This window comes from Morchella sextelata, assembly GCF_020137385.1.
Source record: "Morchella sextelata strain SCLS chromosome Unknown scls_5, whole genome shotgun sequence".
NCBI lineage: Eukaryota > Fungi > Ascomycota > Pezizomycetes > Pezizales > Morchellaceae > Morchella > Morchella sextelata.
In genome coordinates, this window is record NW_025408620.1 from 1095790 (window position 1) to 1119802 (window position 24013).

General features: G+C 46.8%; 10 protein-coding genes across 10 annotated transcripts; 3 read left to right on the forward strand and 7 right to left on the reverse strand.

The window, feature by feature from the left end:
• Positions 1 to 685: 685 nt before the first annotated feature.
• Positions 686 to 1191, forward strand: H6S33_010812 (uncharacterized protein; the record flags this gene model as incomplete). Its single annotated transcript, XM_044842172.1, has 2 exons — positions 686 to 807; positions 879 to 1191. The coding sequence occupies 2 exons, from the start codon at positions 686 to 688 to the stop codon at positions 1189 to 1191; spliced, it is 435 nt and encodes a 144-aa protein (XP_044696742.1).
• Positions 1192 to 1928: 737 nt separating this feature from the next.
• On the forward strand, positions 1929 to 2502 carry H6S33_010813 (uncharacterized protein; the record flags this gene model as incomplete). Its single annotated transcript, XM_044842173.1, has 2 exons — positions 1929 to 2140; positions 2214 to 2502. 2 exons carry the CDS (start codon positions 1929 to 1931, stop codon positions 2500 to 2502), a joined length of 501 nt encoding a protein of 166 aa, XP_044696743.1.
• Positions 2503 to 3409: 907 nt separating this feature from the next.
• Positions 3410 to 4121, reverse strand: H6S33_010814 (uncharacterized protein; the record flags this gene model as incomplete). Its single annotated transcript, XM_044842174.1, has 4 exons — positions 3410 to 3693; positions 3779 to 3847; positions 3919 to 4026; positions 4082 to 4121. The coding sequence occupies 4 exons, from the start codon at positions 4119 to 4121 to the stop codon at positions 3410 to 3412; spliced, it is 501 nt and encodes a 166-aa protein (XP_044696744.1).
• Positions 4122 to 6173: 2052 nt separating this feature from the next.
• Positions 6174 to 6994, reverse strand: H6S33_010815 (uncharacterized protein; the record flags this gene model as incomplete). Its single annotated transcript, XM_044842175.1, has 2 exons — positions 6174 to 6673; positions 6727 to 6994. 2 exons carry the CDS (start codon positions 6992 to 6994, stop codon positions 6174 to 6176), a joined length of 768 nt encoding a protein of 255 aa, XP_044696745.1.
• Positions 6995 to 8303: 1309 nt separating this feature from the next.
• On the reverse strand, positions 8304 to 12617 carry H6S33_010816 (uncharacterized protein; the record flags this gene model as incomplete). The annotated part of the gene is made up of 1 exon (XM_044842176.1): positions 8304 to 12617. The coding sequence occupies one exon, from the start codon at positions 12615 to 12617 to the stop codon at positions 8304 to 8306; it is 4314 nt and encodes a 1437-aa protein (XP_044696746.1).
• Positions 12618 to 13246: 629 nt separating this feature from the next.
• Positions 13247 to 13975, reverse strand: H6S33_010817 (uncharacterized protein; the record flags this gene model as incomplete). The annotated part of the gene is made up of 1 exon (XM_044842177.1): positions 13247 to 13975. The coding sequence occupies one exon, from the start codon at positions 13973 to 13975 to the stop codon at positions 13247 to 13249; it is 729 nt and encodes a 242-aa protein (XP_044696747.1).
• Positions 13976 to 16254: 2279 nt separating this feature from the next.
• On the reverse strand, positions 16255 to 17650 carry H6S33_010818 (uncharacterized protein; the record flags this gene model as incomplete). The annotated part of the gene is made up of 2 exons (XM_044842179.1): positions 16255 to 16387; positions 16449 to 17650. The coding sequence occupies 2 exons, from the start codon at positions 17648 to 17650 to the stop codon at positions 16255 to 16257; spliced, it is 1335 nt and encodes a 444-aa protein (XP_044696748.1).
• Positions 17651 to 18837: 1187 nt separating this feature from the next.
• Positions 18838 to 19254, reverse strand: H6S33_010819 (uncharacterized protein; the record flags this gene model as incomplete). The annotated part of the gene is made up of 1 exon (XM_044842180.1): positions 18838 to 19254. One exon carries the CDS (start codon positions 19252 to 19254, stop codon positions 18838 to 18840), a length of 417 nt encoding a protein of 138 aa, XP_044696749.1.
• An 809-nt stretch (positions 19255 to 20063) lies between these two features.
• H6S33_010820 (uncharacterized protein) lies at positions 20064 to 20399 on the reverse strand (the record flags this gene model as incomplete). The annotated part of the gene is made up of 1 exon (XM_044842181.1): positions 20064 to 20399. The coding sequence occupies one exon, from the start codon at positions 20397 to 20399 to the stop codon at positions 20064 to 20066; it is 336 nt and encodes a 111-aa protein (XP_044696750.1).
• A 2283-nt stretch (positions 20400 to 22682) lies between these two features.
• On the forward strand, positions 22683 to 23682 carry H6S33_010821 (uncharacterized protein; the record flags this gene model as incomplete). The annotated part of the gene is made up of 2 exons (XM_044842182.1): positions 22683 to 23513; positions 23575 to 23682. 2 exons carry the CDS (start codon positions 22683 to 22685, stop codon positions 23680 to 23682), a joined length of 939 nt encoding a protein of 312 aa, XP_044696751.1.
• Between the last annotated feature and the right edge of the window lie 331 nt (positions 23683 to 24013).

Below are 24013 nucleotides of genomic sequence, written 5' to 3' on the forward strand. Positions count from 1 at the left end.
CGTCTCGGAACAGTACAGTTATGTTTTTGTAAATAATCTTCAAAAGTTGACATAGTCAAACGCCGAGTGATATCTCATGACCGCATTTCTCCCTGTCTTGTTCGGCGAGTGAGAGTTTGTGACCGCATGGCCGCAATACCCCTAACCCACAGGGAACTTTACTGTTCATGAATGGTCGAGCTCGTAAGGAATAAAGCTACAGATAGATACCGTAGAGGCAGGTTCATTGAATTAGAATACGTCTTCTGCACAAACTTGGATGGCGTAGATAGAGACGTTCGGGGACGCACCATTCATCCGGGAGTTGGACATGTTCTAGGTCATCTTTGGTCAGCGAGAACTTCAAGGTATCTACATCTGCCGGCTGTTACGCGGGGTAAGCTGCGGTCTTGGTGGTTGGGAGCTTTGTTATTTCAGTTGAATGCCTCGTCTCCCTAACATTTCATCTTTGCAGTGTATCGCCAGCTATGTGTCACCGTTTGCAATGAGAGAAAGGTAGACCTTGAAGACAAATTTCAAGTGAAAATCGAGAAGTTTGAAATAGACGGTCATTTATATAGGCCCAATTCTCCCCCACAAACAGCTCATCATTCAAACATCTCATATCACAACCGCACCACCGAACTCCATTCAAATCAACATACATCTCTTCTTCAACAATCTACCTTCAAACCTCAAAGACACCATGCCCCGTTTCCGCCCAATCGACGCCGAAAAGCCCGCCACCCGACCACAGAAGTACGGAGCCGCAATGTACATCCGCGCCGAATTCCAACACCGATCCGCACTCTACATCCGGCGCAACGAGTACCTCCTCCTTCCTATTCGTTCTTCCATCCCCCCCACAGAGCAGACACAAAACTAACACCTTCTACCAGACAATATAATAACGAAGCACGCATAATCAACCGGAAGCGGTGCAGAGGGCTTCGTGCCGCGGGCTATGACTACCCGCCGAATGGGCTAATCAGGCTGATCGACCCACTTAGCGGGTTAGCGTGCAGGGAAGCGCCGTTTCGGCTGCAGCATTTCAACACTCTCCCAATGGCCGAACTTGTGCTCGTAGGTATATTTTATGGTTTCAATTGGAACCCGAATCAGGCGCCGGTTGTCATGAACCCGGGGCCATGGCATACTAGACTCGAGATGATTGAGGAGTACAAGGCGTTTATAGGCGCTAATAACCACTGAGGCGGAGATGATTTATCATTATACTAGACACGCAAATGGAGATGTAGTGTAGCTGGTATTTTATTAGAATTGTGGTGCGCTCATATTAGAAATAAAAAGTCTTTTGAAAGTACTTCAATTTGATTTTGAATCTTTGAACACTAGTGAACTCTGTTCGTGTTGAGTAAGATTCATTGACAATTTACGACTTACAAATTTATCATTTCCCTCATGTGCTCCATACTTGATGGACGGGCATAATTATTGGTAGAGCTTGGGAGTCAATCCGTCGGGCTTTAGGATGATAAGAAGATATCAGACTCGGAACATTCAAAACGCAAAAAAAAAAAAGGCACTACAACTAACCACTCAACGGTTCAATAATTGTATCCATCGCTTATACGATAGTACGGGATTTCTCAAGTCTGAATCGACTTGACATTGGATCGCCTGTGTGATTAGTCAGTGCGCTCACCACCGAGGATGTAGTACGTGCCCGAAACAAAGAAACGCGCAGGCCGGAGGACAAGCAACAAACACAAAAGGTTTGTTCCTGAAACCCCGATAAAAGAACCCATCCTTCTCCTTGAGCTTTCCTTTGTCGCATTGTGCGCACCGGACGTCCGTTGACATTTTGTCGAAAGCTATAAGGAGAACTCCCGGCACCAGGTGCGGTCTAGATCTGCGCTGCCTTATATCTCTCACCAAACCCCCGACTTTCATATACGAAGTATACTACACAAATTGAAAGGCCCAGAATGCCACCTGCACCAATCCCTGTACCAGCTCCTCCCCCCATCCCAGTACCAGTCCCCGTCCCCATCCCCATACCAGTCCCCATCCCCAACCCGCTCGCCCGAGCATGCGATGCCGAGGTGCCAAACGTCATACCCGTCAGGGACGTAGCCCCAACCTTGTGGATTATGCAGGAGGCGCTGAACAGTACCCACATGACAGTGTGGAGAAACCAGTATGTAACTATTCTTGCACTCCGGTTCCAGATTGAAGGGGATGAAAGCTAAGGCAGGTATCGCACATCGCAGCGTTTACAACTTGCAAGCACGCAGGATCAACCGCGCCCGTAGTCATGCCGTTCCTGGTAATGCATCGCGCGCATGGCCGAAGTACATCAAGATGGTTGAGATTGTCAACGGAGAGGTGTATCACCCGGCGCCGAACGATAAGGCATCGATCCACGCAATGACGCAGGCGCAATGGATGCTGTTGGGGGCCGCCTACCAGTTGCCGTGGGTTCCGGTGGGTCCTGGGAGGACCACGAGGCCAGAGTGTAGGAGAGATTACAAGGCGTTTATTGGTATGAGGTCTTATTGATTGTGGAGGGAGGGGCCGAAAGAAGGCCTCATGACAGAGGCTGGAGAGTTATCCAAAGCTCAGTCGAGGTGTTAATTATTTATATCTTAAAATCCTGCAAGGAGTCCCGAGTACATAGTAGTGTGATGTTTATGTGGAGTAAAGCCACTGAGTATGTTGTTGCAGGTGTTCATTGATAGAAATATTTCCGTGCACTCATCTTAGTAATTTCAATTTTTCCGCTTGTTGGTATCATTGACCTCTGCCTTCAACCATCACGACAATGAAGAATTAAAAACATCACGACTTTTATAGCAGCCATTGAAAGAGTGCGCGTATCCCGTTATTTAGAGTCGTATATCCAATTTTAACACTGATTGGCTTGATTCGAGCAACCACATCTCTGTAATGTTCGTCCTTGGTCCAGCAAACAAAGACAATTCCTCGGCTTGAGTTGCCTCGCTTCGGGTTGCCTCGGCTGCAGCCCGGTTAAAGTCAGAATAAGCTTACGGGTAAATGCAAACCCAACGTCAACTGTTCTAGTGGCCATCTTCAACTACATGTACATGTAGACAACATCCCAGCCCATCGACTTCAATTTCAACCCTTTTAATGACTTAAGCTATAATACTCGGGATCATCGATCACGATATGGAAACCATGCATGAGTTTCACTATTCAACATCAGGATCAGAGTTTCAGAATTTAGATATTATAATCTCCTTACAAGCATGGGCTGGCGAACGCATCAGTCGGCATGGATCACGGGTGGGCTTTAAGGCTTTAATATCACGTTTCACGAACAGATACAAACACCTCTACAAAAAACATCACACACGAAAAGTAAACCCACGACCGAATGTTAAAGCCCAAATACAAAAAATTTATTCCCGCGCGGGGTGTCGGGGAGAAAAACAGCCAGATCGGCTCATTCATTCCCTCTCAACCGTTTCCTCCCACCGGTGTAGCATGATTGTCCTTGACGGACACAGAGCGAGCACCTGATTCTTCCCTCCACCGGTTGAATGCAAGGTACCCGGGAGACCGTGCACTTATTGCAGCGGCCGGGTTTGGTCACGCAAAACTTCCCATCGATTGAAAATTTGCCCTCAATGAAGGCCGCAGACGCAAATGTTTTCTTGAGACCTAAAGAACGCTCGGCCTCTTTCATAGTCATGAAGTCGGGGAGGGGCTTTTTGGGAGATGTGGGCGCTATACAAATCGTCCCCAACGAAGGGGGAAGAGTTAATATTGGTTCCAATCTATAGAGCAGCAAAGCTGGAAAAGTTAGTCTCACCTGGCGGGGCAACGTGATGAGCCTCAGCAATCGGGGGATCCTCGATAGGCTTGGAGCAAGGTGTGAGGTCTGGTAGTTTGTTAGGTTAGACAGTGAATAAACACGAGGAGGCGGGAAATGGGGAGAGGAGTAGAATATACCATTCTTCTCGGGAGCATCCTTAACATTGGGGTCCGAGACCTTTTCCGCACCTACCTCTTGGGCGTTGTTGAGGCAATATGGGCGGTCCTCGGCTGTGTACATAGCCCCTTCTTCTCGTCAGTAACAGGGCTTACTCGAGAGCTAGAAGGGTTTGGGACATACATTGGATTGGGGCGGGATTTTCCATCGTTTGGGCGTTCATTGAAATGATTTGGTAAAATAGGTGGGATCTTTGGTTCAAACTTCTTCTTGCTGTCAAAGTGGTGAATGTTGGGCAGGAAGGCGAAGTCTATATTCATATTTACAGCATTCAGATTTTCATTTCTGCAGCTGCCAGCGGGTAATGCAAGCGTATGGTCGCCCTGCCTTCGTGCTGAACCTCGATTCCATTCCGGGGTGTCTGTTTGGTTGAAGAGGAAAAGGAGAAATGCGAGAAGTACAACTACGGCAATATCAACGCTATTCTAAAGAGCTGTATAATGCGCTGATTTCTTTGGGGGTTTTAGTTTGTTATTTAGTGATTTCAGAGTTTCTGATATGGAGAGGTGTAGACACTGCACTGCCTCACTAAGGGTGGGTTTGAAGCTTGTTACAAACATGACATTATCACGCATGTTTAAAGACAAGACTAATTATTCAGGTAGACTACTGCCATGAAATTATTGCTTCCCACCTCATAGATTTCTCAAATCACTAGCAATCAGAATTTGTGGGAAATTCCCACACCTCGAGGGCGTTGGCCGCGTCCACAGCGTTCAATCCAAAACGGCATACCAAATGTGGCAAATGCTCTCCGCACGTAGTTATTGACGTCCAGCTGCAGTCGAACAGGGCACACCATCTCAGACGTTCTCATGCTTGTTGGAATGCTACCTTTCCTGCCTCCTCGCGGAAAGAATCACCGGTGGTTGAAGATCTTTCTTGACGTATGGGGTCGGTCAAGAGCTTGTCCACCTGCCAGGCAGCAGCATCTAGTGTTCGGAAACAGTAGGTACTAATCTAGAAAATGTTCTTCAATTCGCAATTGATAATACTCTTTTTGATAACTTTTATACTCTTCTAGTCCAACGATATACCATCACCGCACCAAATTAACACAAAGAAAGACACTTTGGGCCATGGAACGGCCTCCCCCATCCCCGGGACGACCCAGGGGGATGACAGGAGAACGAAGACGGGTAAAACTATATATTCAGGCGGGTTTGAGGGGATTAGGACTATATGTACTTTGATCAACGTTACATGTAGTATTATAAGGTCCCCCGGAGAATCTCGGATCTAGGAATGTTTTGTTTGGAGAAACCCCCATTTTACACAGGCTCCGTCGAGAGGTCAGATGATTAATTTCAGTTGAGTATTTGTTGACAAATACACGGGGTCGCAAAAGTTTGGTCCATATCTCTCCATCCGATGCTTTCTCAACCTGAAACTTCTTCTGGTCCCCGACCTCCGATATGTTGATATGAATGTAGAGATCTGTGATGGAATCCTTGCGAACAACATATAAGGGCTCCCGGTGTGCAGGCAGCAGGTGACGTGCTCTAATGAACGGAAAATATAAGTAGGAACCGGATTAATTTATCAGTACTATTAGCATATACATCGGTTCTCTCTCCCCGATGACCATCCGAATAGTAAATACTCTTTCTCCAAAGAACTGCCTCCCCCACCTTATTTGTCACTAGAAATCAACTCGGCACATCACCCTGGCAGTAGACGAAACTGAGCGTAGGAAACGATGTATGAGTAGGGAGAACGGTTTTCGTGTTCCTCGGCGAGAAGCGTGATATTTTGATTGGGAAGTTGTTCAGTCTTTTGATGGATAAAGAGGCCGCGTGAAAGTTGTTGTGGTGGGGTTGACTAATGTGGGACCAGGCCTCAATAAACAGACCTTGTATTTGCGGCAACTACTCGCCACATGCAAATAGGTGACATGGTCTCAAACCTCCAACGTGGTTCGCATATTAATTCAAAAGAAATTCTATATTCCTAAGTTATTGTGTTTCATCAAATAATTATCTCGCAACGTCGCCCGTCAGGTGTAATTTACTTCATAAAATATCATTTGATAGAATTGAAGAAGAAATTGCTTTTTATTACCACAGCGACATTGACAGAAGGTGTTCAGGAAAGAGAACTTTGACACTCAAAAATAGCCCAATCTTGCTATTCCATATTCTCGATATGACAGAAGCACCAGGACAGACCACGATGTCTCCCAACCGTCAGCCAAAACCCTCGATATCTAAGAGCTTCACGGTCGACAATGCCTGAAATCCTTGATACACTGTCCACACCTCTCAGTTGTCACCATTCTCCCCTCCTTTGCCCACCAACAAGGCCATCTCATGAGCGTACAGTACTGGCAGCTGCCTTCTACCGCTGGGCACAGATCCCCCGCGATGCTGATCTCCCCAAGCACATACATGCCTCTGGCATAGTGGAGGGGATATCCCATTTCGGCCACGGCTGCATTCATTGTCTCGTAGTCTGGCACTGGGCCAAATATCTCCGAGGCCTCACTGTTCCCCCCGTGGCGTGGTTCTTCTAGTGGAGTAGTGGCGCGAATTGGTGCTTGTTCCGGGGGAATGATGGGCAGGCCGCTGCCTCTATTATCAGGGTCGGAGGGGCGACGCGGTGAAGCGGAATAAGGGCGACGGCCAGGGACTGAGCCGGCAGTGTTGCCAGCTGTGAAGCCAGCGGAGTAGCCAGCGTTGAAGCCCTCGTTGTAGCCACGGGCGTATTGAGTGATTTCTGAGCTGGTTTTTAGTGAGTGAACGGGGTACCTAAAGAGTATGGCAAAATACCTTCTTGTGCCGAGGACATTCCGGAGCGCTGAGCGGCCGGAAATATCTGATTTTGAGGCCCCGGAAAGTCTCCAATCTGTAGACCTACAAGAGATCGCGCATTTTCTTCACCTTGAACGATGAGAGTAGAACGTTCTGAAGGATTCCGAGCCGGAGATGAGAGCGGGGAACTAAAGATCAAAAGATCAGGTTCTTCCCCAGTGCATGATGGCGGTGGATAGGGTTGATTAGCGGCATGCTTATTTCTAACCCTCTTCCGGTGAGCCATTGTGGCGGGCGTGCTTTTGATATGGTGGTTGTCTCTAGTTGCGCTTGTATTGTCGTGTGAGACGAGATGGGGTACGTTCCAGAGGGTGCTTAGACGAAATGGTCCCGACTTAACACCTCCTCGCTACACTTACATACACTGATGGGCTGATAGTGCCTGACTACATGCACCTATGCTTTTCGACTCTTCAAAGGAAAAATGGCCATATAGACTGAAAATATATTCCTCCCTTTGGATTTTAATCATCTATTCCTCCGGCTCTGCGTCGCGGTACGTCTATCTATATATATCCTTGGATCAATGGATGTGATCCTCTGCCTTTCCGGAAACTGAACAAAAGATCGTACCAGAGATAGCGGTGATCGACCCCACTTAGAAGCGCAACGATTTAATATCCTACATCAGCGTATCCAAAGGTCCACTTCTGCGCATACCTAATCTTGATCACCTAATTTTGATCGCCAACATCTCAATATCACCTTGCATTATGACTTGAGGCAAAGACAACGTAGTACATCAATGCAGATTCTTGATCTACTGTACTTTCTGGGACGGTGGCCAAACTCGGTAAATGGCGAATGGCGAGTTCTCAGCCAACCATAGAGTTGATATCCAGCATCAATTGGCAAAGAGGTCGGTGCGCTTTGGTTGACTTTCTTGGTTTTGCCTGGTCAATTAGCCATCGGACAAGGCTCGCCATTGTCCCAGAAAACAGAGTACCGGGAAATAATAGGGCAAGATTAGCAATAACTAGGTTTGCAATTCTTGAACATAACTTTGTTGGAACCTGAAGTACGTACAAGCAGAGTATTAGAAGCAAGTAGACACTAAAAGAATGCTAGCAACCGTGGAAGACCATATAAACAACAAGCGACTCGTCTATTGTAAACCTATATCAGGCGCATTTATCCTTGGATCCTACTCAACTCGGGCTATGAGGGTAATGGTGGAGCTTAACGAAGATCCCATTGGTATTTGATCCTGAGATTAGATTTAAATTGGAGGTAGAATTAATTCATTTTTGTGAATTGGAGTGTGGGAGAATAGACGACTTGAGGAGGGTTTGAACACGTGACCTTTGTGAGGAATATGTTTATAGTGCAAAGAAGATACTATTGCGCCGCTGAGTTCCAGCGACAATGATGGGAGTTTGTTGCTCTTTATATACAGATAGTTCTTAGTACCACGTGATCCCCTGATTACATAATCCTAGCGCTAAGCCTCCTTATTCCAACTATGAGTCATCCCTTATACATGAGTAATTACCATACATAACCGATGTCGCAATGCCATATTTTTACACTTCCCCTCACTTGCCACATCGTATCAATTCTGACAATTTTTGGTGAGCTGGTTTTGGTAGTCCTTTGGTCATTATGTCCGCGACATTGTCTTCGGTAGGGACATAGAGGATTTCGAAGGTTCCGGCTTCGAGTTGTTCACGTGTGTAGTGGTAGTGAACGTCGATGTGCTTGGACCGGTCGTGGATGCGTGGGTTCCGACAGAGTTCGATAGAACCTGTGTTGTCGGCGTGTATGAAGTACTGGTATTGTTGTTGGAGTTCGTGCAAGGCATTACGAATCCATACCAGTTGTCGAGCTGCGAGGGACAGGGCCATGTATTCGGCTTCTGTGGTTGAGACTGCGACTGATTTCTGCTTCCGGCTTCTCCAGCTGATGGCTGACTTCCCTAGTCTGAACACGTATCCTGAGAACGATTTTCTGTCATCTAGATCTGAAGCGTAGGAACTGTCTGAGAATCCGTCGAGTGTTCTAGTATTCCCCTTCGGGTAGAACAGGTTCCAGTCTTTGGTTCCGTTGAGGTATCGGAGAGTTCGCTTGGCTGCTCGTAGGTGGTCCTCAGTTGGGCATGAGGAGTACTGAGAGAGAGCGGTAACGGCATGGGTGATATCAGGTCTGGTAGCTATACTCGCGTACATCAGTGATCCTATTATGGATTGGTACTCAGTTGGTTTCTCGATTTGGTCTTCCGGTTCGCCTTTGTGAAGGTTGAGGTTCGGTTCGAGTGGTGTGCCAACTGGTTTGCAGTTACTCATTCCAAATTTATCCAGGATCTTGTTGATGTATGCGCGTTGTGATAGCGTGATACCGTTGTTGGTTACCGTTATTTCTATTCCCAGTATGAACTTCGAGTTACCGAGATCCGTACATTCGAAATCTGCCTTGAGTAGTTGTCTGATTGCTTTTCTGAATGGGGAGTCGGGTCCGAATATCATGATGTCGTCTACATACACCGATATATATAGATGGTGGTTCTTATGTATGAAGACGCATGGGTCGAATTTGGCTGGGACGAATCCTTTCCGTTGAAGGGAGTCTGCTAGGCAAGCATACCATTCACGGGGTGATTGTTTTAGTCCGTATATGCATTTTCGAAGTTTACAAACCTTGTTGTCCTGCCTGTAGCCTTCAGGCAGTTCCATGTAGATTTCCTCCTTCAATACACCATACAGGAAGGCTGACTTGACGTCCATTTGTTGTGGTATCCAACCGTTGTGTGCAGCTAGTGCCAGTAGGAGTCGTAGAGAATCATATCGTGCAACGGGGGCGAAGGTCTCATCGTAGTCTTGGTACTGTACTTGGGTGAAGCCTTTAGCAACGTACCTTGCTTTGTACCGTTCGATTGTTCCGTCCGCGTTGTGTTTCAATTTAAATACCCACTTTCCTTTGACTACTGCTCGGTTGGTTGGTCGGTTGACAATGTCCCAGGTATGGGCTTTGTCAAGGGCGTCTTTCTCAGTCTGTATCGCCTTTTTCCATAGATGTTGATCGTCGCTGTTCATGGCTTGATAATAGGTTGAAGGTTCGGTTACAAGGTGTACACGGTAGATCGCAGGTTCATTGGATATATCTTGGTATTCTAGGTCCAAATCCTTTCTGGCTTTTATAATGTCGGCTTTGAATTCTTTAATCATTGCTTGACATTCGTCTTCATCTATTGGACCGTCCTCTCGTATTGATTCAATGTACCCTTTTTGTTGCTCCTGTAGTTGTATTACCTTGTTGTTGTATTCCTTCCTTCTTATTTCCTTATCAAGTTCATAATCCATTTTCTTACGGACGCGATTCGATCGTCTTGGAGCTGGTGGTGGATCTGATTGTTTTGGAGGTTGTGGTGGTGTACCTTTGGGTGTCGTTGACGCAAGTGGTTTTCCTTTGAAACCTTTGAATGGTACGACTGGTGCTGGAACTTTCTCCCAGTTGTCTCTTGGGTCTCTCGGTTGTCCCATAGGTACGGCAGGTTGTTTTCCCTTGTGTGGTGTAGCCGGTGGTGGTTGTCTAACCTGTTCCGGTGATTCCGGAAACAATCCTGGCATTTCTGTACGGTTCTCTTCGATTGCATTTGACTCGGGTTCTGGATCAGACCTGTCTTCTGATTCGTATCCGTCGTCTGATGGTGCAGTTGCCGTTTCTGGTTTCAGGCTGGGGATGAAGTCGAGTTCCACTGAGACTTCCCCTGATTCAGGAGGGGGGAATGTGACGTCCCGACTTTCAATTACCCTATGTTGTGTTCCTATCCAGATACGGTATATTTTATTACTGTCTGAGTATCCAACTATGATTCCTTCATACGCTCGGGGTGCTAGTTTGCTTCCTGCTGGCCTAGAGTTTTCTGGGATGTGGACATAGCATTTTTTACCGAATGGTTGAAGGTGTTGTATACTTGGCTTGGTTCCTTTCAGGGCTTCAAAGGGGGTCTTTCCCTTAAGCGTACTGTGTGGTAGCCTGTTTTTGAGGTAGACAGCTGTTGCGTATGCTTCTCCCCATAACGACTTAGGATGGTCCATGATCATGCACCTGACCATTGTGGTTACCGTCCTGTTGAATCGTTCTGCAACTCCATTAGATTCAGGAGTGTATGGGGGGGTCTGTTCATGAACTATTCCTTGTGAATCGAAGTAGTTCGTTATGTCCTTGTTGATGTATTCACCACCACCATCCGTTCTGAATCTCAGTATTGTTGTGCTATACTGTTTCTCGATCCTGATAACGTAGTCCTTGATGGTCTTCTTTGCGTCTTCTTTTTGTTTCAGGAGATATATCCATGCGAAGCGGGTGTAATCATCGATGAAGGACATATAGTACTGAGCTTTTCCTTGTGACTGTATACTGAACTTTCCAGATAGATCTGAGTGGATTAGTTCGAATGGTCGTTTGGATCTAGTACTAATTGGTGCAGGTTTCTTGTGTACGCTTTTTGATAGTGCACATTGACTGCAGTGGAAACTTTCTGGTTTGGGAGGCAGCCTTTGAATGTCGTGATACAAGTTTTCTAGTGTCGCAGGGTGGCCTAACGCTTGATGCCATTCATCGTAAGTGGTCAAACGAACTGTATTGCTAACTACTTGTACATTCCAAAGTCCCTTCTCCAATTTTCCCCAAATTATTCCTTTCTTTTCTTTTGTAACCAACTTGCTTCCTCCTCCTGACTCCGTTCTAAATCCCTTTTTGTCGAGCACGGTTTCGGAGACCAATCCCACATTTCCCAAGGTTGGGACCAACAGCACATCGGTGAGGAGAATGGAGGATCTACTTCCATCGGGAAGGTGGCAGCTGAAACTAGCGCTTCCCATTCCGGTGACAGCGTGGTTGGTTCCATCAGCTGTTCGGACATTGCCGGTGTGAGGTCGGATGTCGATGAGTTGGTCTTGGAAGGGTGTGACGTGAGAGGTTGCTCCAGAATCAAGGATCCAAGTAAGGGGTTGGGAGTTGTCGTGGCGTACCATACAGATAGTGGTTGTAGAGTCATTTACTACAACCGATGCCGAGTTGTCCTTTCTCCTTCCCTTTCTGTTCTTGTTCTGTTCTTTGAGCTTTCTGCACTCCGTGTACTCGTGGCCTTTGTAAGGCTGTCCCCTTTTCTTGCACCAGGTGCATTCCTTGTCGCTTGTGGTACTCCTGGTATGGAGTACTTTGTTTCCTGTTTGAGGGGCTACCTCATCCAGGTTCTGTAGTCGTTGGCGAACGTCTTCGTAAGTAACATCCTGTTTGGTCTGGATGTTGTCGACAACGTTGCTCATCGATTTGGGTAGCGAGCTTAGGAGGAATGCCGCCATGGCTTCGTTGGATTTGGTGAGGGGTAGGAGGGCCTGAGCGAGTTTGTGGTCTGCGCTTTGGCATCTGGACTTGAGAGTATTCCAGTTCGCATCGAAGGTTGCGAGATGCTCGGTCAGTGATCCGCCTTCTTGCATCTTCGTGTCTAGGACGCGGCTGAGGAGGGTGATCGTGGTGTTGGGTGAGAAACGATCGTAGAGGTCTTTGAGCGCCTTCCATGCGTAGAATGCATTTTCGGCGGAGACGACTGTTGGTTGTATTTCTTCGCATACAGCAGAGATGAGAAGGCTGTGCATTTGTTTACGAGCCTTCTTTATCTCGGTCTTGCTGAGTTCGGTGTCATTCTCGTCAGGGTTCTCGATGCTCAACGCTTCCCACCAGTCTACAGCGTCGAATGTTATCCTCCAGGCACTCGCCCAAGTTTGGTAGTTGGATTGCCCTTGTAGCTTAGGGAGTCCATCAAACTTGAGACGAATGTTACTGGTGGCTGTTGTCTCTGAGGGTTTAATCTCAGCAGCCTTGGATGACGATTCTCCTTCTGAAGGCATGATGTTGTATGAATTGTTGTTGAGTTAAGCGAGGTGGCGATGGTGTAGTGCGGATTCTATTTGGCAGAACCCGGGCTCATAACCTGTGAATTGGAGTGTGGGAGAATAGACGACTTGAGGAGGGTTTGAACACGTGACCTTTGTGAGGAATATGTTTATAGTGCAAAGAAGATACTATTGCGCCGCTGAGTTCCAGCGACAATGATGGGAGTTTGTTGCTCTTTATATACAGATAGTTCTTAGTACCACGTGATCCCCTGATTACATAATCCTAGCGCTAAGCCTCCTTATTCCAACTATGAGTCATCCCTTATACATGAGTAATTACCATACATAACCGATGTCGCAATGCCATATTTTTACAATTTTAAATACAGGTATTCAACTATATTAAAACGACGACGAAAATAATTTGTTACTATCCATTACGTACATACACCACATAAACTAAACACTTCATCAACGATCCTGGGTAACATAATGAAGGGAAAACCGATCAATGTCTAACTCGACCTTCCGCATCCTGATCCTCTGCGGTACCTTACAACTTCAGTCATGGTACCTCGACTTTACCGGTTTTCTCGCTTTAGCTCAAGTACCCACCCAAGAGGGATATCCACAGTTTCACCCTACGCTATAGTTGCCTTCCCCTTCTGCGGAGAGCCATATCTCCACGCCTTAACTCTCCTCTCCGCCCTAAGCCTCAAAAATTCATATTTCGACAACCCTGGCACACGTTTGATCAAATGCCTCTGGATCCTTGATCTGGACTTCCGCTCATCTCCACCAGAGTCACTTCCTACAGCTTCATGAATAACAGACAGCCGTTTACCCCTTTTCGGCGACTTTGAAACCCTACGCCTAGGCGTGGTGTAACTTCCACCACCTGGTGGTCTTCTCACGGGGGTCTTCGGAGCCTCCGGTTCTGGTGCTGTTTTCTCAATCCCAATTTCTGGTTCCATCGGCGGATACTGCGTTTTCCACCGGTGGGAGGGAGTATATGGTGTCCCCTCACTCGAAGGGCTTTTGCAGTGCATTGTTGCCAGACCGCTCAAATCGGGATCGTGTGTATTGGGCTCATTGAACCCGGGCTCCATAGGCTGGTAGGCCATCCCCGTGCGCACTTTTTGCGGCGATATGTTGTTATCGGCAAGCGCGCCAATGCCAGAGTCGTTATCATCATCGGATGAGGTGGTGGAGGGACCTGCACTGAGGTATTGCTGCGCGACCATGGGGAAGAAGTGGGGCTCATCGATTTCGCCTATGTCGGAATTGTCTGCGAGCTCCGGGGCGACTACGGGGTCTGCGGGAGGGGGATGCGGTGCCGTAAAGCGGTGGCTATATGTGCTGAGTTTCATGATGGGCGGTGGTGTTCCGTGGTGTTGGTGGTTAAGTTGAGAGAAAGAAGGAATGATGGTGATTGGAAAGTATGGATGAGACGGAAGAGGCAATAGATACTGAATGTACGTCTCTTTGTTGTTGAGAACATGTTTCGAGACATTTTTTGTAGGTGGAAATCTTCCTTGGCGAGTGGCGGTGTCAATTTCTTTGTTCTAACCTGATAAAAGAGCATCAAAGACCAGAAACAATATGAGCTCAACCGATAAAAGATTCAGGAAGTTATCCTTGCGGCTTTGGAGGAGATGATGGATAAAATGAGCCTAGCCTCGGATTCTTCCCAAGTGACTTGAAATCGAGTGATACCTCATGACTCCAACTTCGCTTGGAAATGAGGAATCAAACTACGACCAGTTGCAGAGCATTCATAATCACCGCTGGCAAGTTTCGGTGTCGGTAATGTGACTCTAGGTAAACTCGGGAGTGAAGTTAGAGCATACTCCTCATGTCGCAAGCTAAATACCGGGCGGACGCTTCGTGATACGCGTGTATACCTGGGAAGTATAGTGGGCTCTCAATCTCTTGCCGTCCTGCAAAGAACCAAACTTGAAGTTTTTTTGTTGCAGCAACCTAGGCAGCATGACATGCTTGTTAAATGCAAAATCTCTTCAATATATCTGAGGTATCAGAAATTGCAAGTCGAAGTCGGAATATGGGTACCACGACTAGCTCTCTGCCTCCGCAGTGAAAAATATCAGTAAACGGCGGTGGCATCTAATATCTTTTACCCCAAGGGCCTAAACGACCCCACCTGGAGAAAGGGGAAGAAGGTAACCCTGATGTCTCCAAATAACCTCGTCTTAAAACGATGATCTGTGCATAGTATTTATGGGAACAGGCTTTGATGGGATTATGAGAGGCAATATCTCAGTCGATACAGATCTACGGATTGATGGTGTCAGCACCGGTTTTATTTTGCTTTTTGATCGTGGGCGTCGTTTATTACCGTGGAATAAATGTGAGGATATCTGCCTGGACATGGGAGTGAGATCTGCCTTGTGCGGAGGTAAATTATGAGTGCTTAGATATATTAGTATAGCAAGGGGAGCTAGTTTGTGGTGGATTTACAAGTCAATCCCGTTGTTCTAATTTCGCCTTCAACATGTCCGGGCATGTATGTCTAAAGGGGAGGGGGGGGGCGAGTAAGGCATTCCAAGTAAATGAGTACTCCGTACTTTCTACTTATAATTACCCTCATGGTCCCCTATACCCCACTCCCCGCAGCACCTATCTATGTTTTGCATGGCGACGTCTTCAAATGAACGTTTGGGCCCCATCACTAGCTGTGATCTCGCTTTCGAAAAGGCCAGCAGATAACGAAAGAAATTCCGGCAGCCGGAAATCGTTGCATGGTGATAGTCTTGAGGGTTTACGGCCGATATGTGTTGTTTGTTCATGCATGTTGGAAGTACTAGCCGGTCGGTCAAAATCCAAGTGTGATGACCGGGGGATGAACTGTTGCGGTCGATCAGCTAGGTGGTCCGAGCACAGCTTGGCACGAGTGATAAACCGTGAGTAAAAAGAAACTCAACGTTTTTTTTTTTGAGAGAACATTGATTTTCTTCGATTTTTCCTGGATTGACTTAATTACATGGCCAAAAGTAAACTATAATTTCCCTCTCGGCCGTGTTTCTTGTATCTGGGTTAACAGGAGTACGCTGTGTAAAGCGGGAGAGCAACGCGTCACAGTATATCACTCGGCAGCTCTACTCTCGTTGGTTTTTGATATTTGGCCTTCCCGCCATGGCCTATTAAGTTATATTTCATTTTTCCATAGTGATTCTTAATCAAATGAAGTTGTACGTGGCTTCGGGAACTTTGTTTTATGCAATGTACTGATTTCCAGCGTTTTTTGTCAGTTGGCAACAATATTAAGAGAGGGCTGTTCAGAATTTGTCACTACGTGTCATATCTCCTATTCGGGTTAATCCCATCGACATATATCCGGGTCAATTGTTGTTATCTTTTTAGGATTTAACTGCGGCGAGCATTGATCGATATAATGCAGAGCCCGTTCATTTTGGACCCTTATGTCAATATTTACCATTTCCGGTTATACTACAGCGGTTTATTCTTGAGAGAAGATGAAGTGAAATGCTTTACACTCGATTGAAAACAACGTTTTTAGATACAAAAGATCTGGCGGGGCAACTATCCACAAAGAAAACACAAGAAAAAAATTTACATCGTGACTTTCTGACAGAACCCTTTACACCCCAGGGACTAATGTATTTACTGCTCAGCGGCGGCGGCTCTCGAAAGAGTCCGCTGAGGACGCAGACTGAGCTGTCGAATGACGATGGTACGGGTTCTCGGTGAGAGAAAACCTTTCGCGAAGACTTTCCCGAATCTCACCTGGCTCTGAGCCGGTACTGTCCAGGTTTGATAATGTTAGTAGGTACCCTAATAACTGATGTGTCCCGAGGGCCTTACCCAGATAGTTTCGAGGCGATCGAAACATCTTCACCACGGCCTTTAGGGTTGAGATTTTCGTTTCCGGCGTTTGGAATCTTTTCAATGATGGAGGAGAATGTAAATTTCATCCTTTTGTTGAGAGATTCAGTTGAGACATCGTTAGATAGACCGCTGGACATTGGATTTCCCGACTTGGTAGCAGAGAACTTCCATGCGGGTACGTGGCTTGGAGTAGGAGTGTTAGATCGAGGAACCCTGGTTGTAGAGCTGGCGCGACTTTGGGATGCACGCGAAGGTGGCGCACTTCTCACATCCAAAGTACTCATACGGCGAGTGGGCTGTGCCGAACTTGCTTCAGCTGAACTTGCTTTGGCTGCGAGCTGGGTCGCGCGAGTAACCTGTTGACTAGACGAGCGGCGGAGAGGTTGAGCAGATTGCGCTTGACGAACGAACTGCCCCTTGAGAGGAGGAGGAACCTCCCCCAGCAGGGTCAGGGAGTCAATATCGTCCGCGTTTCTCATCTTTGTCGGAACTGAAGGGGTATACAGACATTTCTCAGATCCCTGATGCCTCTTCTGACCCCTAGGGACTCCATATTCATCTCGTGCCGGTCCAACTGGAGGCACTTGACGAGCATCAGTACTATTAGCACGCCCCGGTGGAGGTGGAGGTGGGGGTGGAGGTGGAGGTCGAGGTGGAGATGGAGGTGGAGGTGGAGGTGGGGGTGGGCACAATGCGCGTCGGTGGGGGATATTTTTATTTGCCTGGAAACCAAAGTTCTCTTGCCCTCCCCCCGCAACTGGATCTGTACCACCACCTGTAGTGTCGGCTATGATTGCTCTCTTAGCAATGTCACATGCCCTGGCCAAGGTTTGAGACGCCTCCCAAACCTTCTGGTACGCCTGTTTGACACTCTGAGCCCACGCGAATTCAACATTATTGTACCTGACTTGCAACTCGTTTCTTTGCCTGTGGAGGGCTTCCGCATGAGAGTTATCGATGGTTGGATTTCCGTTATCGTTAAAGTCCAACAAATCCTCGAGAGCTTTTTTGTTCAGTCTGATCTCTTCATTAAGAAGAGCTTTGTATTGATGTGCGGAATCGAAATTGGTGGCAATATCGTCGTACAATTTCTTGAAAGCCCTCGAATCCTTTCTTTCAGATAACCCGATGCCATAGTTCCCCTGCCCACGACCCATATTATCACGAGGCCTCGACATGTTTAATTTGCTGCCCTATATCACGGACTACCAGTGAGTTAATCTTTTCCCGGCTGATACTCTTATGGAAAGAACATAGTGACTTACCGTTCTGGATTTTATCTCCTCACCAGTGAGGGGTGTGACGACTGTTAATGTTAAGGATGCCTCTCTAGGAAGCTAAAGATGCGTTTTCTGACCGAAACCAGTGAGAAAGTGGGGTGTGGGTAGAGAGGTGGGAGAGAAACGTTACCGCAAGTTATAGTCCCACGATCCGGGTAACAGTGCTGTTCTGACCTGGTCGGCCAAATGCTCCTAGAAATCACCTTAAATCTCGGTAATTCGAATGGCATCAAAGAATATCAGGATATATAATTAAGTTGTTTAATGAAACGGTAATGATCGATATTCTTATAATCTACAGAACCTGCTAACGAAAAGCGGAAGTATCTGTAGTTATCCCGGGTCAACTGCCGAAGCCTTGGCGCTAGAGACTTAAATGTACGTACATGTAGTCCATACTACATGTAGATTTAAATCTAAGATAGGGCAAATTGTGAGTTTAATTCCGCTCAGAGTACTTTCGACCTACACATGAGAATTATGGTTCTCCGTACACAAATATACCGGTCTCATTGAAGATTCTCACTTTGCTACCCTCATTTTCGCGCCCTAGGTTGGTTCGCCAAGAGTTAAAAAAGAAGCTAAGGTGCGAAGAGAGGGTCCGTTCAAGTGATCAGATAAGACGACTTCATCTCAACTGCGATACAGGAAAATACGATATAGTTTACACCGGTGGCATGCGGCATCGTGTGAGAATACCGAGTGGGCTCAACATGCGGTATTGGGGTCGCATTGTTTTTGTTCGTCCACACGTATAAATTTACTATAAAATAACAGATGTTCTCGTCCGGATTCGTTCACCAATGACTTTGCCTTCCTAATCATCTTTGTTTTAGTTAAGAGAGCGGGTGTTCTGCAGATTGCTTTGCGATGCAACTAGACAATTATAAAAAGACATAGGTCAAAAGAATTAAAGGCTCTGGTCAAGGGTACTCGAAAACATAGCTTTATTAAAACTAACTATAATTACATAGACACGAGGAGAACATTAAACTAAGAATACAATGAACTCTTCTGAAGGAACAAACCCCCGTATCAAACGCGTCTTTCTGCCAAAGAAAAAACCACATTTGCAAGTGGTCCAATCAGCAGAGCATACCCACTCCAGCAGCAGCGACAACAAGTGCTCCAAGAGAACCGACCTTGACAGCTGTAGCACCGCTAGTGCTAACCCCAATAGCTGCACCGCTTCCACCTCCGCCTCCACCCTTCCCACGACCTCCACCTCCACCTCCACCTCCACCTCCTCCACCTCCACCACCGCCCTTGGGAGCATTAGTATCTCTGCCCCCGCTGGGTGGAGGGACATCGCCTTCCAGATCCCGCTTCTTCATGTCACCCGGGATGGCATTCGGTGTGCCGATCAATGATTTCGCTCCCCTGCCGATGGACGCAATCATCTCTTCTGGGGTGGTGGGGGTGGCTGCTGCATTAATGAGGGCTGGGGTGGTAAGGAGGAGGAGAAGAAAGACGTGGAGAACGGAGAAGTCTGACAATTGCATGATTGCGAGGGTGGTTGTTGTAGATAGGTTATTTTTATGTTGCTTGTTGGTGTAGTAAGGGTTTGATGGTAATATGAGGGCTGACTGTGCTTAGATAGGATTTATAAATAGTTAGAAGTAATATAGGGTGCATACGCGCCGTCTTTAAGTCAGGCGGAAGATGGTTCAGGCTGTTACTACAGTTCTATTGATCCACATATCACAACCTCATAATTACCCATGAAGCCATGAGAAAAGAATTCTATCGAGTGCGCACAACTATCTAACTCAACTCGATTACAGGCATATATAACATCAGACCAAATTACTATTGGGCGAACCTTCAATTAATCGAACTTATTATTTCGTTAGGGCTCGAATTAATACCAATCAATTAGAACTCACGATTTGATCAGTAGAAGCATGAGGCTTGAGATACTATCTACACAGATAGAAAGAAACCTCATATTTTAGGTTTGACGGGTTCACAGCAATCGATGGTACATGAATATGGGCCAATATATCTTTTCAATTTAGGTTCACTTCTCTGCATCCTGAAACCGTGATCGTAAGTCCGTTGGAGGCTTCCAATTCGGTCAAAGTAGGTCAAAAATCGATTTCTTAAATTATGGTTTAGAAATAATAGTTCACATTAATTCTAACTAGATGCTTCCTTTACCACATTTATCTGCATACAGGTATTGTATCTAGGTCGTACCCTATCTAAGCCGTGTACAAAAGTTGAGCAAAGTTGCATGACATTTGGCGCACAATCTACATCTACGTAATACAAGAGTTCACTAATCAAACCATTTATAAGAGGAAGACCATTAAATAAAATTAAGTCCAACTCCCACCGCAACAAGACCCCCGAATGACGCGACTCCCAGTGTTGTAGCGCTAGAAACCTGTCCATCTTCAGGTGTCAACCCTCCCCTCTCTGTGCCAACCTTCTTGTAGAGTTGGTCCTTTCTTTCTTCTTCTCTAACTCTTTCTTCTGACATACGTCCTTCTTTATATGCACGTTCATCTTCTGCTAAACTCTCAGAGCTTACACCTGTAACGATAGGCATAGGCACAGGTGGATGTGAGTCCACGGCCGGCGTACTAGCAGCGGCTGCGGATATCGCCACGAGGATGAACATTTGTAGGACGGCAAAGAGCATTTTGGGTTTGATGTCGTGTGGCCTGATAACTATACTGTGGAAGCTAAAAAGCGCCTTTTAACCGGGAGTGGTGTGGTAAGTATACGTATATGATGACTTGCCGTGGGGGCTATGTTAGACGGTGGTATGAGTGAGTTGTGTTAGTTGGAGGGTTGAGCGCTGTTTAGATTGATCTTATAAAGGCCTGTTGACCTGTGGTCGAGCTTCTATGAACATCATGACCACAGTCTACCAAAGCCTTCTCTTTCGATAGTGCCCTTCGGAACATATAAAATTTTGCGATGTCTTCCAAATCAGATCTCACCCAGGAGGACGTGGCTACTCCACTTAGATAGCGCCCTTTGAAACCTTCTAAAGGGTTGGAAGACTTTAATCAAAACTTGTGTTCATTCCCGGATATGCTTAGGTTTTTCATTGGCTGTGTAACCGCACATCGAATCTTGCTAATGTTAATAGTAGAATGAACGTTGACAGCGGTGCTTTGGTAAATGCGTTTCCCTCCGTTTCTTCTAAAGCAGCTCTTGCCATGATAGTTCCTTTGTTTGGGTTGGCTTCTTATGCGAGTTCTCCTCCCACACCGAGGACATTTGATTTTGGACTTTGCTCAGAAGATGTCTCCTAGCTTCAGATATATGCTCCCATTGCAAGAGATATTGATGCCCACCGTTCTCTTAAGCATAACCCGGAGGAGAGATATACACAACATGCTCTCGTTTCAGAGACCCTCAAGACTTTCGGTGCTTTCTGTTGAACCATGGCCTGTCTATTTCCAATCAGGCACCCAATAATACACCTGATCTGTTGCCATATTAATACAAGCTCGGCCATGCCCAGTTAACAGCGCGATTACACTACCTCCACCCGCGACACGGCCGCAGTATCTAAGATGATCCCATACGAGAGCTACAAATTATACCGGCCATATCTGTTGATCATACCAAGGACTTCGTGATAATTTCAGCCTAACACTCTATAGATACTTTAATCGTTCTGTCGGAGCTGAATCAGCCGGAGGTGGGATTGTGAGCAGCGGCAACCTAGGCATTGATGAGAAATGATATACGGGGTTCGAAGGAGGTTCGGAGATAATGAGCATGGATTCCTGTGATATTGTACCCGGGGTTCGGCGGTGTAGTGACTGAAGCTACTCTCTTATTTGAGAGAAGCGTTTGATGGGTATAAGAATAGCGGGGAGGTTTTATTATTGCGTTATGAGAAGAAAGGTAATCCAGGACAGATGAGGTAGGCCGAGGAGGGGGATCCGGGGATATGAGCGGCAATGTTTTGGTTCCCGCTAACTGTTGTAGTTGAATGATGTTTCATGGGTTCTGTGTGAAATTGATGTGCCGTTTCACCACTACTGTTGCGCGTCAAATCGAAAAACACCCCCAGAACTAGAGGCCAGGCTTGGCTAGGACTAGTGTATGCTAGTCTCAACCTTTTAAATTTTCTCCGTAGCGCAGGTGAGAGAAGCTACGTCTAATATGTACTGCCCTTAATGCTGCGAACCTACTCGCCCTCTGATTGGCCAAGAGCGGAACCTAACCCTGACCTCTGCGTGGCAACGGGCTCACCCAGAATGCCACCCCCAAATGCCACGGAATGTCAAATTTATACTGGGGGATATTGCGCACTATTATCAAAATAAAAAAAGACCCCAAGCGGTACGTTTTGGGTGGTTATAGTATCTCTTCTTTCATACACAAAAAAAGAACAAAAAGTACTGTGCGGTTCCGGGACGAACTGGCACTACTCCCACCCCTGGGTCGAACCCTGGCCTTCTGTGATCGAAAGCAGGGCTAAACCTCGCGGTGTTCTTTGGCGAGGGTTAACCGTTGAACCACTCGCCCATGTGTGTTGGTGGCTAGAAATGGTATTTGTGCGCCAAGGATGGTTGGCTAGTATACATGTATGTACATGTAGTTTTTTTTCACGCCTGATCAACACGACACCGGCACCAAACGAACCTGGTCCACCAACCGCACAGCTCTCTATCTGTCTCTTAGGAGAGTCCCCCAGAGGAATGTGGCCGTATTAGATGTATTTTACACCCATCAAAGCGATATACATGTGTGCACACGTGCACATGCCCAGCTTGAGGACAGAGTTCTGCAGAAGTAAAGAACATGTTGAGCTTACCATAAGTAAGAAGCTCACAAACCCGTACTCACCGAATACTTTTTAGATCGTCACATCACATCATATCACTTACTCAACATATATCCAGAATATTAAAACAGGCAGGCGCTGTACTTCTACTGAGGCCTAGACGGAGAAAACATAATGGGCGATAATGTCGATCCCCCTCAACAGCTGGCTTCTACCGACACCAGCCCATCATCTAAAAGACAAAAGCCGAATCTTTTCTTGCATGACCTACCCAAGCCTCAGGCTCAGATATCCCAAAACAAACGCAAGGCTTCAAATGAATTCCCGTCTTGGCTCTTAGGCACGCCGTCGTTGAGCACTTCCGGCGGAGTTGTAGGAATGCCGGGAAGCTCTACGCATCATAATGAGCGGCATATCGTACCACAATCTACTGTTCCTATGCCTACCGATATGAACATATTTGAGGAAGAACCTCTTGGAGCTGGTTTCTTGTCATCTTTCTTTGGTGGATCTAGAGAATACGATTCACCCTCACCCCCTCCGGGGGATGGCGGCAATCCTGATGTCGATATTTGTGATCAGTATCTTAACTCGGATGCCTGTGACGGCGATGATGGGAACATGGCGGCACCCGAACCCCGTAAGATGGATGATGGATGTGTATTTGCTACCACCAGACACGGTGAGCAAGTTCTGCCAGCAATTAACACGTTGGAATTTCTGACACGTCGCCATCCAACGCCTCCAGCCCCCGGAGAGACTGAGGAAATCCTTTCATCGGTCCCTCTTAGCTATGATATACCGAATATATCATCGAAACCAGAATTACAACATCTTCTACAGGCCGAGACAGATATTTTCACCGCAACAAGAGGTGATGGCATCACTTTGCCCGCGATCAACTCTATGAGCATGTCCATGGGATCTTCGGCGGAGCCTCCAGCAGTAACCATACCCGCTTATGTTTCCCCACCGAACCTGTCGAGATCGAGGGGTAGAACACGTGTACGAGAATCTGACAACCTAAGCGGCCTTCGGAGACTAGCGCCTAAGCCAGCCCCTGTAGCGGAATCTACGTCCCCAACCAGCTCGGGACCAAGGTGTCGAGGAGGCCTTCGACAGCGAAAACCTCCGCCCCCACTCGTACACGTTTGGGATCGTTCAGAGCCATTAGCGATGATATCACTGTTGAATGATCACTTTCTCAACATATGTATTGATCTGGCTTTGGACAAGATTCACCTCCACCGGTTTCCTGAAGAAGGACCTCTCATCCAATGCACTTCTGACACTATCGAGATAAATAGAGTAGTTAAGATCAGTGACTACTATCGGCAACCTGATGGTAGAATAAGCACCATGACTTGGGGTGATTTGACCTCACCAATCATGATATGCAGGTCTTGCGGCGAAGAGTTGGAGATAGGAACAATATGTCAGCTCACCAAAAAGCTACTCAACTAGGGGTATAATGCGGTTCTGGGTACGGCAGCTCACTGTATGAA